General features: G+C 45.1%; 1 protein-coding gene across 2 annotated transcripts in view; it reads right to left on the bottom strand.

Annotated features, from left to right (window-relative positions):
• The window catches only part of MYZAP (myocardial zonula adherens protein), a gene marked incomplete at both ends in the record, with an annotated part of 93,326 nt that extends 76,194 nt beyond the window's left edge, over positions 1–17,132 (bottom strand). For both annotated transcript variants that reach the window (XM_084240988.1, XM_084240989.1), the window contains 2 exons: positions 4,776–4,862; positions 17,058–17,132. In XM_084240988.1, coding sequence (XP_084097114.1) covers positions 4,776–4,862; positions 17,058–17,132 — 162 coding nt within the window. The remainder of the gene's footprint in view (positions 1–4,775; positions 4,863–17,057) is intronic.
• Between the last annotated feature and the right edge of the window lie 622 nt (positions 17,133–17,754).

Genomic DNA, 17,754 nt, shown 5'->3' with positions numbered 1-17,754 from the left:
AAAAAAAAAGATGCAGCAGGCACAGCCCAGGAGGATGGAGGAGATGCAGGATGGGAAGTTTCAGGAAGGGAATGGTTCCAGGGGGGTCAAAGGGAGAAAGGTGAGGAGCAGAGTCCCTGGCTTTGGAGTTCAAAGGGAAGTGATTAGGCTTTTAGTTACTGACTTCCTAATAAGTATTTTGACCAGAAACTGTGGTGGGTACTTGGCATACACTAGCTCATTTACTCTTTGCTTTATCTACTTTAAAGATGAAACAGTAGCAGGGAAAGCAAAGTATTAGGGCTTCATCTGTGACCTGCTGAAAACAGTCTCAGAGTGGCTAATAACCTCCATGACAGAAAGGCTCAACAGAGTCACAGCTTCTGCCTTAAGGAAGAAAGCCGAGCCAGCATACCTCATAAATAAGAAACTCCATGAAAAGACGTGGTCTCTGCTGTAATTTGTAATTGTCTCCAAACACACCATCATGAAGCTGGGTAAACTGTACCCTTGCCACACCCCTCCACGGTGAGTAACTCCTCCCGCCAATGATTTGACAATAGTGGACACAGGAATGGCCCAACTGGCAGTAGTATCTACAGGCCAGGTGCCCCATGACATTCCAGGGAGGGGGATCCTCAAAATACACTAAGCATCTTCCATGATAGCCAAAGATTTAGGACCAGCCCTGCCCTCAGTCAGCTGTAGTTTTAACAGGGCCCTGGAAACCCTGAGAAATATTGCTTTATCAGAAGCTACTGAAGTCATTTACATTATTCTGCTTCTAAATCTGAGTTCACTCCAATCCCTAGTTGGCAGAGCCTCCATTCCCCCTCAAAAGGGGTCAATGTCATCTTCCCAGAGAGAATCGTCCAGAGTTGCTGGCATCTTGCAGTTTTGCAGGCTACGGTGCCTCACAGAACAATATCAAGCTGAAGCAGCATCAGAGGGGACCCCTCCAGGGGCTCCTTGCTCATGTCCAACCTCTGGTTCCCAATGACTCAAGCCCAGGAATCCAGCCAGGACATAATGACGAAATCACACAGAACAACCTCACAGTTACACCAATACCTTCAAGTGCTGCCACCACCCAAGGACTTCAGTCCTGAGGAAATAGCCAGCCCTGCCCTCCTCTTCTTTAGCCCAGTTCTTCTGCAATGAGTCACACCACCATCCTAGATGTTCACTTAGCCAGCACACCCAACCACCCCAGAAGCATCTTGGCACATGCCCTCCCCACATGGTTTTGGCCCCACCATCCTGGAATTCACAGGCACCTGCAGAAGGGTGCCTGGGGTGCAGGGGTACAGGGAAACTGGGAAGACTTTGCCTCCCACCAGCATTTGCCTAGTTTATGAGGATTCAGGATAACATATTTCATCCAGTCAAGGAAAACATAAAAAGTCTTATTGCTTTAAAGAGTTTAAAAAGCACTGCTCAAGACAAATAGGCAACCGGTCCACAACTTTACTTCCAACTCTTGTTTGACATGGAACACTTGCACCTTTGTCTTTGGGAATTGGGTTCTCTTCAGCCATGAGAGGCCCTCAGTGCCACACAGTATCAACTGTCTCAGTGGTGGCAGCCAGAAACCCTTCACAAATATCTCCTAAGTATGCAACTTGGGTCTTACTCCAGAGGAGAATGCCCCACTTCCTCTACCATGCATAGAGGGACAGCTACCGAGGCTTCTATTCCTGTAACTCCATCTCCTTCAAAAAATGCTCATTCCGAGTCCCTGTGTGCTTAGCTGCCCATGTGTGCCTAGACAACCCCAAGCCCACTTCTCCAACCAATCTATCAGCTCTGAAAGGGATAGACAGGGAGGGGAGAGGGCAGAAGGGAACCTCCCCAAGCAATCCAGGGCTCTGCTCAATCCCACTCATCAATAGACAGCAGCCGAAGTCTGACCACACCCACTTTTTCTGGTTGAGCTTTTACCCCTCAGTTTTTCTTTAGACAATATTCAAAGCTACAGAGAAGTTGAAAAAATAGTTCAACTACATAACCAAAGCCCTATTATTACAAGCAAGGAAAGTAACATTTATTCAATAAGATCCAATAGAGGATTCCTGTTCAAGATTGTACAATGACTCCAACAGATCTTTCATATTTTATTTTTGATCCAGGATCTAATCAAGGTTCACACATTATATTTATACTCAGTCTCTTTAGTATTCTATCTCCAATAGAGTCTTATCTTTTTTTTTTTAAGTGACACTGAATTTATTGAGGGTTTTCTGGGCAATTGTTTTCCAGAGTATCTAATGTTGGATTTTTTAATTCCCTTATTATTAGATTTGGTTAAATAAGTTTGGCATGAGTAGTACATGGGTAATAATGTGTGCTTCTTAATCAACTTAGGGGCCTCCCTTTTGGTGCGAGGGGCTAAGCACAACACTGTTAAGTTAGCCACAGTCTCTGCAGCACGAGTTCGATCCCTGGCTGGCCAGGGAGCTGACCCATATGGCGCAGCAGGCCTCTCCTGTCTCGCCCGCTGCTCCCCTCAGCAATGTATTTCAGTCAGTCTGCCTGTTCTGTTGCCCACCCTGTTTCTGGCAAATCCTCTCACCTCCTTGCACCTCTGGCCTGCACCCCAGTTCTTGTATGCATAAATAAATCCATCTTGAAAAAAAAATCAATCACCTTGGAAGTCACATGATATCAGTTGTCCCACTACTGTCATGTTAAATTGGATCCTGGGTTGAAATGCTGACTGTCAGATTACACCTCTGTACTTTTAAAATCAGTAAATAATCTGAGATGATATTTTGAGACCATGTGAGCATACTGTCCCATGATAACTTATTACCAATTTAGTTTTTGCACCCATTCATCAACTTATTCAGGGATTACAGGAAGAGAGATTCTCGAGATGTATTTGCTGATGTTCTATAAAAAAGAGCTTTCTAGTTTTTATTCTCTCTTTCAGATTATTACTATATACCCATGGATTTTTCTATATTATTCAATGTGTTGTAACACATTGTTGTCACTATTCTTTTTTTTTTTTTTAAAGATTTATTTATTTATACAAGCACTGGGTACAATCAGAAGCGTGGGAGGGTGAGAGAATTCACCAGAGCCAGAGCAGGGAGCAGAGCAGGCAGAAGGACCAAAGTACACTGCTGAGGGGAGCAGCGGGTGCCAGGAGAGGTCTGCGCACCATGTGGGACCCTCCTCCGGTGGCCGGGGAGCTGCCGGGGATCGAACGGGCACCACAGAGGCTGCGGGCAGCTTCACAACCCAGCGCTCAACTGCTGCGCCACCGGGAGGCCCGTCACTATTCTTTTTGATGTTCCAGTTGCTCTAATTTTGCCAGGAGAACCTTTCAAACTGACTTCTGGGTGCTCTGCTATGATCCCATTTGTGTTTGAGCACTCCCTGGCTTTCCATCACAAACAGGCCCCAGCCCACCTTGTTCTTCCTCTGCTCCAACCTAGAAGCAGTCATTTTTCTTGGATCCTGCTAGTGGACTATCCTCTCTTTTTAAGCCGATAAGCAACTTCACATTCCTTCACCTCACTCCAGTCATAACTTCATTTTCCACCCTTCTCCTTCTCTGTCACTCATCATTTGCATTAGCAGGGAATACTCTGTCCATGGGAAGAAGGTCATCAGTAAAAGGGAGAGACAAAGACCTAGAGTAAATTTTGGGACATTTCTCAAACATTTACTGGTCAGTGAAAAGCTTCCTTTTAATAGGTGACCACATAACTGGTTAATTCCACAGCAACATTTGTATCTCAAGAAGTCGTCTCATGATTCCACTTATGAATTCTATCTCATTTTATTATTTTATTTTATATTTATATAAAATATGTGTGTCATAAAACACACTGCCTACCTTCTGGGATTCCTGTCCCTTCCTTTTGCTTTATCTGTCTCTACTAACACTTACTACCTTCTAAACTCTGTAAAATACACTTTAGAAATTTTCATTCTCCTTTCCTAGAATATAAATTCCATGTATGGCAAGCATTTCTCCATGCCCTGCTCTGTTGACTACTATATTTGCAGAGTATAAAACAGTGCCTGGGATACAGTAGATGCTTGCTTATTTTTCATGAATGAGAAAAATGGCTTGCCCCAGACCAGACCTAGAGCTGAGCAGGACCTCCTACTTATCCTTTAATGTTACCCCCAAGTCATTTCCTTCCTTTGTTCCCAGAGCCCTTCTTACACTTCTGGATCCAAATATTTGACCTGTCCCATCCTCATTTAAAGGTCAGTCTCACCTGAAAAACTGGGAGTTCCTCTAAGACAAGGGATGAGGTCAGACTTACCTTCATGGCCCAGAAATTCTGCACAGTGTTGACATAAAGATGTCTACTGAACACCTCCTCCCTCCAGCAAGAGCCTTTTCCCATGACAGGGCTGCCTGTCGGGCTCTTCCACTCCACGCAGCCGCTTCACTGCAAGAGTTGGGCCTCCTGGGGCAGTTCAGAGTGGCTCTGGCTCCGCCAACAGCTCACAATGGGTCCTTTGACTCTACTGGACAGAGCTTTTTTAATAAAAACGTGTCTCCTGCACCTGTCACTACTGTCCCTTCAGATTCAAGGCAACACAGAGCCAGTGTTCAGCAAGAAACAAGAGCAGGGTGTGAGGCCAGCACAGTGAGTGGGCAAAGTCGTCTGACTTCGGGGAAGATGGAGAAGGGCCCATGAGGTGGAGAGGGCCTTTCATCCACAGACTGCCGATACTCAGGCCCTGTGACTAGCCGAGGGACGGGAGGGGACGGGTTCAAAGAATATAAAGGTTAGAACTTGGCAGAGATATGCCTTGAGACAGCTTACTTGTTCTTTTCTTTCAAGCTTCTTTTCACTTTGTTCAGAAACTGGATTCTCCGGAGGTATAGTCAGCCGTAATCTGCAGACATTTGCCTAAGAGAGATGGAGAGCAAAAGCCAGTTAGGAACCATTTTGGGGTAGAAAGAGCTAGGCGGTCTTGTGCTTCTCAGAGCCTCCTGAGCAATGGCAAGAACTGTGCCAATCACACCAGGAGCGCTGAGGGTCGACCAGCCTTAGCCAGGCCCAGCACAGGCACTGTTGCTGCTCAAGACAAAAAAATTACTGTTCAAAACAAGGAAACTACTGAAAATATTCATAGATTTCAAAGACTTTTTCAATGGCTCAGGCTCCATAACAGTCTGGCCTTATTTCATATACCACACAACACAATACAGGTGGAGGGTCAGAGGCCAAAGTACACTGTAGTGACTGGGGCTTAAGGGTGTTTTCCACTTGGTTATATATTGACATTTTCTACAACAGAACTGTAGATGTTTTATAACAAAGTCTTTTTTTAAAGATTTATTTATTTATGCATACAAGAACTGGGGTACAGGCCAAAGGCGTGGGGGGTGGGAGGATCCACCAGAGACAGAGTGGGGAGCAGAACAGGCAGACTGATTGAAATGCACTGCTGAGGGAAGCAGCAGGCAAGACAGGAGAGGTCTGCTGCACCTTGTGTGTAGCTCCCTGGCCAGGGATTGAACTCATGGTACAGTGGCTCGGATTGCTTCATAGATTGCGTCTTAACCCCTCGTGCCGCCAGGGAAGCCCCAAAGTCCTTTTTTTTAAGTCTATATACCCATATATATGTACCCTTATTTACAATAGCCAAAGGGTGTAAACAAGCAAAATGTCCATCAGGGTGGAGGTAATGTGGCTGCATACATCTGAGGAGGTGTGGACTTATCCCCCTGAATCATGTACAGTGTTATAAATGGATGTTACAACACTAAAGAAATAAAAATGCCAACTGATAGAGAAATGGATAAATAAAATGTGTTATATACACAAAATAGAATACTATACAGCTGTGGGTTGCTATGAGATGGCTACTAGCTGGTCACTCATGGGCAACTGTGACCTATTTGTTATCTACAAATCAAAGCAGAGAATTCCTTGACTACCTACGGAGTATAGTTCATATCAGGAGGCAGGCCTGAGGACACCTAGGCCACTGTTGACCTGATTACGTGCCTATCTCAACGGTGGTCCCAGGATAACTCTGCCTGCGATAACATCAAATACTTTGCTGACGCAAATGGCTCTTGACGTATGGTCGCAATGACCCCTTCCCTGTCCCATGTAAAACGTTGTCCCCCATTGCTATCCCAACCTCCAGACTTTATTCTTCATACCATTGTCACATGATCAGCTTTTACTAGCCTGTATGCTTTCAATAAATGGCATAAGAACATCTGCTCAAATAGCAGAGTCTTGCCTTGCACACCTGCTCCACAACTGTTCTGTCCCTCATCAAGTTGAGTTCTCCACAAAGTGGCAACAAAGTTCCTGTTGCAACATACAGCCTTTAAAAAGGACATCCCGCCATATGCTATTGATACAACATGGATAAACCTTTAGGACATTGTGCCAAGTGAAATAAGCCAATCATACAAAGACAAATATTCTATGATTCCATTTACATGAGAGACACAGAATAGTCAAATTCATAGAGATAGAGAGGTGAATGGTGATTGCCAGGGGCTGAGGAGATGAAGGAATGAGGAGTTATTATTTAATGGATATTGGGTTTCCAAGATGAAAGTGTCCTGGAAATGGATGGTGGTAATCATTGCACAGCAATAAGAATGCTATGTTGTCACAGCCTGGTCTTGCTGTGACAGCTCCCAGGAAGAAGTAAACCTACCATTTAAAAAAAGAAAATTAAAGAGGGCCTAGAGAAAACTAAGTAAAACTAAGTAGCGCCTAGAGTACCCATCCCACAGCTACATGGGCCTGATTAGAGAGCTGCTTTCCTTGCATTATGGGTCGACTTGTATCCCCCCCTCTAAAATTTATATGTTGAATCCTCACCCCAGCAACTCATAATGTTACCATATCTAGAAATAGAATCTTTACAGAGGGGATCAAGTTAAAATAGACCCCAATCCAAAATGACTCATGTCCTTACAAAAAGGGGAAATGTGGAGACAGATGTGCATATTGGGACAATGCCTGGTAAGCAGGCCAAGGAGAGAGGCCAGGAACAGATCCCTCCCTCACAGCCCTCAAAAGGAACCAATCCTGCTGACACCTTGATTTTAGATTTTCAGCTTCAGATCCGTGAGACAATACATTTCTGTTGTTTCAGTCACCAGTAGTACTTCTTACAGCAGCCCTAGCAAACTAATACAGTCCCCAACCTGGTTTGCCCTGGTCCACAGAGCAGACTCTGAGCAAAACTACTGTTTAGCTTGGAAAACAAGGATGGGACTGTAAAAGACATTTTAAGTCTAATCTTCGAGGAACCTCAACGCCCAACAAAGTACCATGCAGGTATTTTGCCCACTTTGAGGGTGATGTTTGAGGGTGATGTTTCCATGCTCATGAGCGGAAGCCCAAGTTTACATCATGTCTTAGCTCTTCCACAATGTCACCTCCCTCTAAGGCATCCCACTTTCCTACTAGGCACCTCTAACTTCCAGATAATGAACTTACATAATGAACCCAGGGCTGCCCTTGGGGACCACAACAGAACTCATCTTTCTCTACACAGCCCTCCTGCGCTGATTCTGCTTTCCTCTAGATGAAACAACCCCAGTCCATTCAACCACATGTCTTGGTTGAAAAGCTCTCTCTTCATCCTCATCCTCCTCTGGGCAAGTTTAGTGCCCCAGTGATTGCAGGGTCAGATGCAACCTGATTCTCCATCGCTGCCTCTTATGTGGTAACTTCACACTAAACCTTTAAAGTTCACCATTACTTGTGGCGACCAAAAAGAAACCAAGCCATTCCACGAGGCAGTACTCTTAGCTGACAGGCAACAACAGTGACAGGAACCCAAGACCCTGCAGAAAAAGGTAATCCTCTGACTTGAAGTCACCTGAACTGCTTGAAACCAGTCTGACATTTGTACAATCATCAAAGAGTAACTCACACCAAGTAGGTAATATAAATTGGTGAGGCTCAATAATCTCCTCTGAAAGGCTGGATCCAACCCCCAGCATAATTCTGCAGAAAAGAAATTCTCATCTCCCCCACAAGGGTATACATACATGCACATGCACATATCAGTTACTAATATTCATATACACACACATGCACACATACAAAGATTCCAATATCTACTAGCTATGTGACTATAGACAAGTTACCAAATCTCTCTGAACGTCAAAGGTAAAGATAAGAGGAAGGCACATGGCACACAGCAAAACAATCACAAATGTTTGAATTTTTAATATTATCTAGATGTGATCACCACTACAATCTCCAAAATGAAACAGCCTACTTGGCTTCATAATCTTGCTTCCCATAATAATAACAATTTGGTCAATGCTCTACTTCTACAGTAGCACTGTAAAAGCAGCCTCTGGTTGGTCGATTGCCCTAAAGGGGTAAGCCCTAATTTCAGAGCAAACTAAAAGACTTAAGAGGAGACAAGGCCCAGAGGGAACTCCATGGGTCCAATTACCCAAAAGTGATATGGCCCCTCCCCTTTCATAAGCCCATTCTTTATTAGTGTACCCAGAATTCTCTGATATTCCTCAACACACTATCTGCAGATATACCCCTGGGCACACAAAGCCACAGGATAAATAGAATGCATTTCCCTAAGCCATTATCAGCTTTACCAAGATAGATAATGAATTAAAGTCAAATGAAGCGGTAAATATAAACAGTTGCTGCAAGTGCCTTAGGCTACACCTCACCTTTCTGCGTGTTTATTCTTGTCATTAGAGGTCTTTGATGGAAACACTAAGGAGCACTTCTAGCAAGCTCTCTTTAATCAATGTTGCCCCAATGACAGGCTGACTGTCAGATGCAATTTAAACCCAGCTTGAAGCAGGATCAGACGCCTTCCTAATAAGATGACCCAAAGTACTGTCATGTGAATAAAAAGGAATCTATGGGGAACATGTTAAGGATAATTCTATTTTTGTTGTTTAAATATGCCCAGATAATTTGTGCATAATTAGGGGGGAAAATGTCTTTAAGGAAACATAACCAAGTGGTGGTGGTGGTGGTGGTGGTGATCTCTGGAAAGTGGGATTTCCGCATTGTTTACAACTGTTTCAAATATGTGTAAGTTTTTAAATTAAAATAATAGTAGTATTAGCAATAATAAAGATTAAAAGAGAATATATCAGAAAAATATGTATGGATGTGTGTGTGAGAGAGAGAGAGAGATCAATCCTTCCTAAACCCACAAGAGCAGCAAAGAGAACATCCCAGCAGTCTAGAAGGTATGCTAATTCCTTAACAGAAGCAGTATGAAAGGTAATCCTTGAATGTACTCATTAAGTTGACGTATTACAGTTTACCTCCCTTTATTCATTTGTTTTCAGGAACCTCCCTATGGGAAAATCTCCAACTGAATAAGGTCCAGGCAGTGACACTTATCTTTCTGAGCACTTTATGATGCTGATCTCCATAGTTTCCTGAATCTCAGGTACACAATACTGAGAGCTTGCCAGGCAAAGTAGTACCTGAGAGGTAAATAAGCTACTTTATTCCCAGGGTTCCCATAGCATCTGGCTCATCCTTTTGTTCTGAACAAGTAGGAGGGCTGACTTTTTCTTTCCCTGAACTCAACTGCTATAGGACCAGCCTGGTCTACAAGTGAGGGTCCCCAATAGTGGATCAAAATCAGGAAGCAGGACTCAGTGTATTTCATTATTCAGTCACTGAGCATCCAATTAAGTATCTTAATAAAAGTAAGATACTTTTAAGAACTAAGAAGATACCAAAATGAAAAAGAAGCAGCCATGTGCCCAGGAGCTCGTAATGTAGAATACTCCCAAAGCAGGCAATTAACAACAACATATAAATCAGACAGAGAAAGACAAATACTATATGATTTCACTCATATGTGGAATATAAAGAAGCAAAGCAAACAAACAAAACAAAAACTCTTAGACTAGGGGTTGATTGGGTGGTGGATGAAATGGGTAAAGGAGGTCAGGTGTAGGGTGATGGGTAAAATTAGACATTTGGTGGTCATGATGTGGTGTTCACAGATGTAAAATTACAATGTTGAATACCTGAAATTTAATAACTTCGATAGAAATTTATTTTAAGAGAGAAATAAAGAGAATACAGTGTAAATAATACTACAAAGCCTTGAGAGGCAGGATAGCTTGGTGGTTAAGGTATCATGGAACCACACTAGATTCCAATATTCCTAGATTCCAATATTGGTTCTAACAATTACTAGCTATGAAACCTCTAGAAAACTAATTAATCTTCAGTGCTCAGTTACCCTATTTATAAAATAGAATCAACAGTATTGCAGAGCCAATGCCTTGGGACTGTGGTAAGGATTAAATAAGTAAATCATGTAAAAGGCTTAGAATCCATATTAGGCACTCTGGAAGTATTCTTTATTGCCATGGAATATAGGAAGGAGAACAATTTTGTTAACTGGAGGAGTTACCAAACACCAGCCTCAGTTTCCCTCAGCCAATAAAAGGAATTGCAAGAAATGGGGAAAAGACAAACTTGTTAACTGTATCAGAGGTGGCAGATTGGAGTCAAGCCATGTATCACCGTGATGATATTTTGGTCAATGATAGAGCACATATATAACAGTGGTCCCAACAGGCTGGACCATGTAGCCTATGTGTGTAGCAGCAATACCATCTCGGTGTGTGTAATCTCACAATATGCAATTTGCACACCGATGAATTTCTCAGAACATAGCTCCATCAATAAGTGACACACCACTGTATATGAGAAGGTTCCTAGAGATGACATGTGAGCTGGGTATAGAAGGACAGCAGGGATCTTTCAGGTCAGTGAGGTTTGCAGAATCCATCATCGGAATCACAGACAAAAAGATTTTTTTCCCAGGGTGGCTGAAGGCCCAGATGTTGGCGTGTTCAGAGAAAGGCTAAGTGTTCTGCTACCTATGCTAGAGTAGAAGAGAAAAACAGACAAATAGGTGGAGGCCAAACTCTAATAATCTACAAATGCTTGATGGAGAAGCAAGGGCACTAGTGCAAGAAAACAGGGAACCATTTGACTTTTTGGAAGAGGAAACTAACACTCAAATCTGAGTTCATTTCAATGATTCAATTGTTGTTATTGAGTGCCTCCTATTATATTCTGTGCACAACAACTCAGACAGGAGGAGAAAGACGGGGGGAAAGATGAAGCAAGCTTTGTACCCCAACTGCTTTGTAGCCCTTACAGTACACAGCCTAGTATACCCTCATAATAGGCACTTATTCAATAAATGTCAGTATGGGTTTCATTTTAGGTTAAACTAAAACAAAATAAGAATATATCTGAAACTCCCCTGACAGACTTCCCATTTCTTCAAATGAATCCCCATGGGAGGGAATATAAGGGAGGGGCAGATAGCATTCAAACCTCCTCCACAAAAAACAAAAACAAACACACAACTAAGCCCTTGTCTGCAACTTAGGGCACCTGGGAGCCAAGAGGGTCCTCTGGGGCCTGATTTCTGACCCACTTTGTGAAGGCAGAGGGCTGGGTCCTCCATCTAGGACTTTGGGGATCAATCCATGAGCCATCATGCTCTCAGCTTCAGGCAACTGGACTCACTGAAGGAAAATCTACCCATTACAAATAAAAAGGGGTGGAGAAGGTGACCTAGGGAGGTGACAGGGAAAATTTTGCTAATCAGTTTACAAAGATGAATTTCCCTAAGGAAATTAGCTAAATGCATTTACATTTTCTTGGGCCTGGCCCACTTTGTGACAGTGGGTCCCTGCCCAGCTCTCCCTAACAGAAGGTGTGCCCCCTGTGGGTGTGGCTGGGAAGACAGACACTCCACTATCTGTTCAACCCAAGCATAAAATCTCTAGAATATGACAGAAAGGCTGTGTGTGAAATAGGGCATGGCGAGTCTGGAGTAGGTCTCAGCAAATCTGCTTATCTACATCAGGGCAGGACAAAGTTTTTCTTGTAAAGGGCTTTGTAGGTCACTATAAAAACCATTCCTAGCTCAGAGGCACAAGAATAGGCTGAGGGCTGGACAGGGGCAGTAGCATGCGGAACACTGATCTACATACTTGGGCTCTTTTTCCAGGTGGTGCAAAGTTAGACAAAATTCATGAGTAGGAGGACAACGACCTCTCTTTCCTGCTCTTGCTGGCTCACTTCTATACCAGGCACAGAATGCCAAAGTCCACAGAGAATGCACAGGTAAATGAATGCTCACAAATCGAGCAGTGAAACCTACAGTGATGTGACTTCCTCTCCTCCTTCCAGCCCCCTCTCCCCCCAAAAACCTTCCACCTCTCCACCCCCTCCCCCACCCCATTCCAACTCAACCAGCCTGCCTCTCCACAAAGAAACCTTCTGGAACATGGCCCCAAAAGTAACTGCATTTTCAAGGAAGCTATAAAGGGAGAGTGATGCTTAAGGAAGAAGTTCTGATGCTGGCTGCACATCAGAATGACCTGGAGACCTTCCTTAGTGGGGCCTAGGCATAGACAGTTTAACTTCCAGGAGGGCTGAGAACCACTGAGTAAACCAAAGGAATGGAAACTCCAGCTGTGCAACAGGATGAGACTACTAGAATATTTGGAGGCCTTCCCAGAACTGTCAGACTCCTCACCTGGGCCAGCATTCCCATCCATTTGTCACCTGTTTCCTGCCCAGGTGGGTCAGAGGTGATGGCTGGCTTCATCCCCAGCTTCTCTTCCTGTTTCCTCATTTGACAATTCAATGTTAAGCATGGCGCCTTTAAGACCAGCGAGAGACTCTTTTTAAGCACCTATTAGAGCAGGTCTGGGGAAGGAGGAGCCCTGAACCTTTCCTCGTAAGAGATATAAGCAATGATGAGGACACAGCCCTCTAAGGGGACGTGGAAGATGTGGGGGCGATGGAGGGGTGTCAGGGCAGAAATGAACTGTCATCAGAGGAGAAGCATGGAAAAAGGCAAGAAGCCAAAACCAGCTTCGACATAAGCTTGGGGAATAGCAAGTACTTTGGTATATCTGAAAAGAGTATGTGGGGGTAGGTAGGGCAGGGGAGACAAACGCCAGATCAGGAGGACCTGGATGCCGAACCACGGAGTGTGTGTTTTCTCCTGGTTGTACTAGGGAAGTACAGCAGAGAAATCAGCCAACCAGATTTTGCATTTTAGAAAGAGCATGCTGACCTCACGGAACAAATGAGAGTCCACAGTGGGATTGACATTTAAGAAATATCACTCGTGCAAAGAAAGAGGGCACCGCTGTGTTACTCCTCTGTGTGTTGGAGAAGTCCTGGGACTGTTTTAGGCTGAGAGCGTGCACCATGTAAAGCTCCGACACCATCGTGCACGTAACCTGTGAAAGTTACGCCTCCACCTGGTCCATGGTTAGGTAGCGCGGATCCACAGCCCCCTAACTCAGTTAGACAACAATTTTTGAGGCTGACGAGATTAGAAGGGTTTCTCAAGTGACCAGCAGCTCAGTGCAACAGCAGCCTCCAGGTGTCTTGTTGGGTATGGATGGCCAGTGTAGATAAACCTGGACAAGACCACCCAAGCAGCTCTTCCCCAGAACCCCACTCCACTCCCTCTGTCTTGAGGAAGGAAATCCAATTTCCTTTGGAGTCATCATAATTCACACAGCAGGATCAAAGCATCAAGATTGAGACATTTTTTCTAAGCTATTGTTTAGTGACAGAGTTTAGCTGAAGTTGTAGGTCTAAAACCTGGCCTGGCAGAGCCTGGTTCAAGAGGGCTATGGTGAGGAGACAGCCTGTTTTCTGGGTGCAGAAGGCTCCCTGCCCCCTGGTGGATACTGCAGCCAACTTTCTTCCACCAGGTGCTGATGTCCCACCACAGCCTATGTCCCTTCCTCAGAGCCCACAGAGTGATATGAAGTCATGCACACAGGTGTTTCTGCGAAAAGGAAAAGGAAATGAGGTAAACACCTGGCTGCCCCATTCACAGGCCAACTAAGGAAAGCTGTTTATTTTGAGCCCATCAAACAGAAATGGGACGTGGGAGAGTATGCATCAAATGACCAGCAGGCTCATTCCAGATTTTTAACGCATGAAAGTCTGTGCCAAATGTAAAGAAATATCAGCAAGAGCAGCTAGGAGATAGCCCTATTCTTGTGGCCTTGTTGGGCTTTGTTTGTTTTTATATGCCACTGAGGGGCCCCAATACCAGCAACACCAGCCAATAGTCTCTTGTGATCAACAGAGCATGGTGCTGGAGGAAACCCTTGACAGTCCTATGTCCCACACCATGTGGGCTGAACAGTTCAACCAAAAATATTTTGCTGCACAAGACAACACGTGCTTTCTCCCAAAGTACACAACCTGGCCACAGAACTGACCTTTCACTTGAAAGGCTCTTTCAGTGGGATTAACTGCATTGACAAAATTCCTTTCAAAATTATGAAGCAATGCCAACATTTTTTAAAATATCTCCCCTTCCCCTTTTCTTCAAGGTCATCATTCTGGCTATGGTTATTCTCCAGCCAATTTATCTTCCTGCTGTTGCCATAGATAAAACTATTTTTAGAGCATAACTGATTTGGAGGGAGACTTTTGTTTTTTAATTTCACAACCCCTGCTGGTTGGTATTCATAAATGCCTCACGGAGCTTTGTTTATCGAATGACAGAAATTACTCTCACACCTGTTTTTTTTTTTTTCCCCCCCTTGAGAGATGATTTCAGATAAGAAGGAAGTTCACATTGTAGGTGGCAGCCATGGAACAAAGGGTAACTGGTGACAGGCTGGACTGGCCACACCGCCCTGGCAGCTAACTTACAGAACTCCCTGCTCAGCGTCAGCTGTCATCACTTCTGTTTGGCTTGAACATCTAGACCCACACAGCCTGATTTCCCTGCAGCCCCTAATTTGGTAAGCACTTTGAAGGAAACAGAAATGCTCTTTTAATGGCTAACATGTTATTGTTCAAGACCATCACTTGTCCAACATCAGAGAGGAAGGAGAGAGAACAATGCAGGCTTTACTGAAAAACTTTCAACTTCAGCATCACATTTCATGATTACTTGTTTGGGCTACCATTTCACTTTCAAGAGATCCAATTCTTGTTTTTCAAAAAATAAGAGCTTTACCTTAAAGTAGGTTTAATAGGCTGTTGTTACACATACATGCCAAGTTACACTTTGACTAATGATTTCCCCCTCTTCAGTATCACAATAAGGTGAGTTACATTACAAATTCCTACTCATCGTGCAAGACTAAACTCAAGTATCACCTGCAGAGGGAAAGCCTTCTTCAGAAGCTTTGGGAAGAACCTTTCCTTTTAGCTTCCACCCAACTCTCTCTGCCAGCGCTCTACCAGCCCGACCCCCAACAACTATCATTTTGTATCTTATGGTATCTATGGCTACATTTGCGTCTACAGGTAGCATGGACCCAATTCTAAGCCCTGCATCACAGAGAAAGAATTATAAATGTTGTTAAATAAGTTAGCTAATGATGATTAATCAATCATGTGAATCAATTACAGATCACAGCTTCCAATCAGGCCCTTCCACACACAGACAGTACCTGTGACATTTGCAAATCATGATCAGAGTTGATAATCATAAAGGGAAACTTAGAACCTTTAGATTCATCTTTCAGAACAAATATCAGTGTGCTCAGAATGGCCCCCATATGGTCCAAATCAGAGCCCTGAGCCCTCCAGTCCAAAGTATTGCTGTCATCCTATTCAAAGGGCAAAGCCTTCTGAATAGTTTGTCCACTATGCCAGAAACCAAAGCACTAAAAGCTAAAGAAATACTCAAAAGTAAGTATTTGAAAAGAAAAATCTTCAGAAAGGTTATCTAGTAAACTAGTCACATTGCATTCACCCACAATATCATTCTAGTCACCCAACCAGCCCCACCGCTGGAGTGGGATTTAGAGAATTTCAGGCACTCTGGTACCACACATTACCACACATGTAATTCTTTCTCAATTACAATTGCATTCAACTGAGAATGATTTCTTAGAAAAAAAGGCAAATGTCCATCTTAGAGTGAGACTGGGACTGTGGTTAGAAACACACTTACATCTAACGAGGACCTTCCTTTTTCAAGCTAATGACCAGATAACCAGGGTTCTGTGACCCTTGAGTCTGTTACACACATAAGCGCACACACACACACACACACATACCCCAGAATCCATCACTTGGCCCACACCCAAGTGAAAGACAATGCCTTTCTTCTAGAGCTAAAGAAAGATGGCATGTCAAGGCATTGACCAGTCATTTGCTGACGTCTGTAAAAGCAAACAAGTCTACAAGACTAGAAAACAGACAGGAGCACCAAAAGGGGCTTTGGCTTGGCCTTAACCAGCTGGATAGTTAAGCCTTGCAGAAACTTGATTAGAGAAGTCTCAGCCACCAAAAAGAGGCACCAAATGATAAGTACTGAATATCATGACGAATGAATGAACTAAAAACCCACAACCCCGGGGACTGGCAGTGTGCTCTGGGATACTGATCTTGGAAGAGACATTGAAAGGAGAAGATGCAGCCTGCGTGTACCCAGCACTTCCTCCACAGAGCATCTGGAGAGGTGAGAACAGATGCTGAGAAACAGGTGCTTCCAAAAAGGAATCTCCCTGGAGATGGTGCCCAGGGCTTCCAGGGCAGACCCAGCTGCCATGGTACTTATATTTAAACCAGAAAGAGAAAAGTGGTTTGCATAAACCCGGTTCCCACACAACTGGGCTCCTGGGTGACCAGCTGCTGATCTCGACTCGTAAGGAGAAGCCTGCCTTGGCTAAGTTCACTTTAGCATTCGTTATTCTATCATCTGCGAACACAAGTGACTCTTTCTTTCAATCGCTGGAAGAAGGAAAGTTTGTGTGTTAAAGACATACATTATCTTCGAGTCTGAAGATAGGGACACTGCAAAAGTGTCTCCCTTCCTTTTCCAACTGGTGCCATCAATAAACTTGGCTTAACAGAGGAGGTTGGGAGGAGAGGAAATCTCAGGGGATTCCAGAAAATCCCCCAGGCCCTTCCAGCCGGTGTGCAGGAAAGTCACTGTCTCGCGGAGCTGAGCCAGGATCCGAAAACTGAGCCCAAGGTTGGGGGGATGGGGGAGTTAGTGTCAGGGGCCAGAAACCGTTTCCATTGCGTCCCCATCCCAAGACCCCCGCAGCTGAGCGGCTCCCGCCCCAAGCTACTCACCCTCCGGTTGGGCGCCCCGGGCTTCCTAGCTCCGCTGCCCGAAAGCAGGGTGACGGTGGACGTGGAGCGCAGCATCCCGCGGCGGCTGTGGGCAGCGGGCTCGTGTCTGCGCTGCTCCGGGGCAGAATAAGCGCGCGGGGTCCGCCCTGCGTGGGGGCTGCGCGGGCCGGTGAGACTGGCTGCTGCAAGGCGGGCGCCCGAGGGGCCGGGCCAGCGGGGCGGGGCGGGGGCGGGGCAGGACCTGGGGGCGGAGTCGGGGGCGGGGCCCGAGCGAGCCCGTCCGACCCGTCTGGCTGCATTTTCTCCCCCAGGGCGCAGGCTGCGCTGGAGCTGAGCGCGGTTCTCTCCCTAGGGCGCTGAGCCCTTTTGGGATCCGTGCCCGGGGCCAGAAGGAGCCCTCAACCCACTCGCCTCCCAGGCGTCCTCTGTTGACTGCCACCTGCCTTTCCAGCCTCATGGCCCACCCCAGGACACTTAGCCACACCCCTGGAATCCGAAACTTCAGGCCCCCCTCCCCACCATTCACTCAGTATTTATTGAGTGCCCACCATGTATCAGTCCCAGTGGCCACCACAATTGACTGAACCCTGTCCTCATGGAGTTTGCAGTCTGGTAAAGTCACCCCAAAATGACAGCTGTCAGTGCTCTGTTTTAAGAGGAGACACACAGAGCGCACGCAATGTGGTCGTAGGAGTTA

The sequence above is a fragment of the Talpa europaea genome, assembly GCF_964194135.1.
Source record: "Talpa europaea genome assembly, chromosome: 8".
Lineage (NCBI taxonomy): Eukaryota > Metazoa > Chordata > Mammalia > Eulipotyphla > Talpidae > Talpa > Talpa europaea.
The sequence above is the reverse complement of the archived record's forward strand: the minus strand, read 5'-3'. Positions and strand labels throughout refer to the sequence as shown.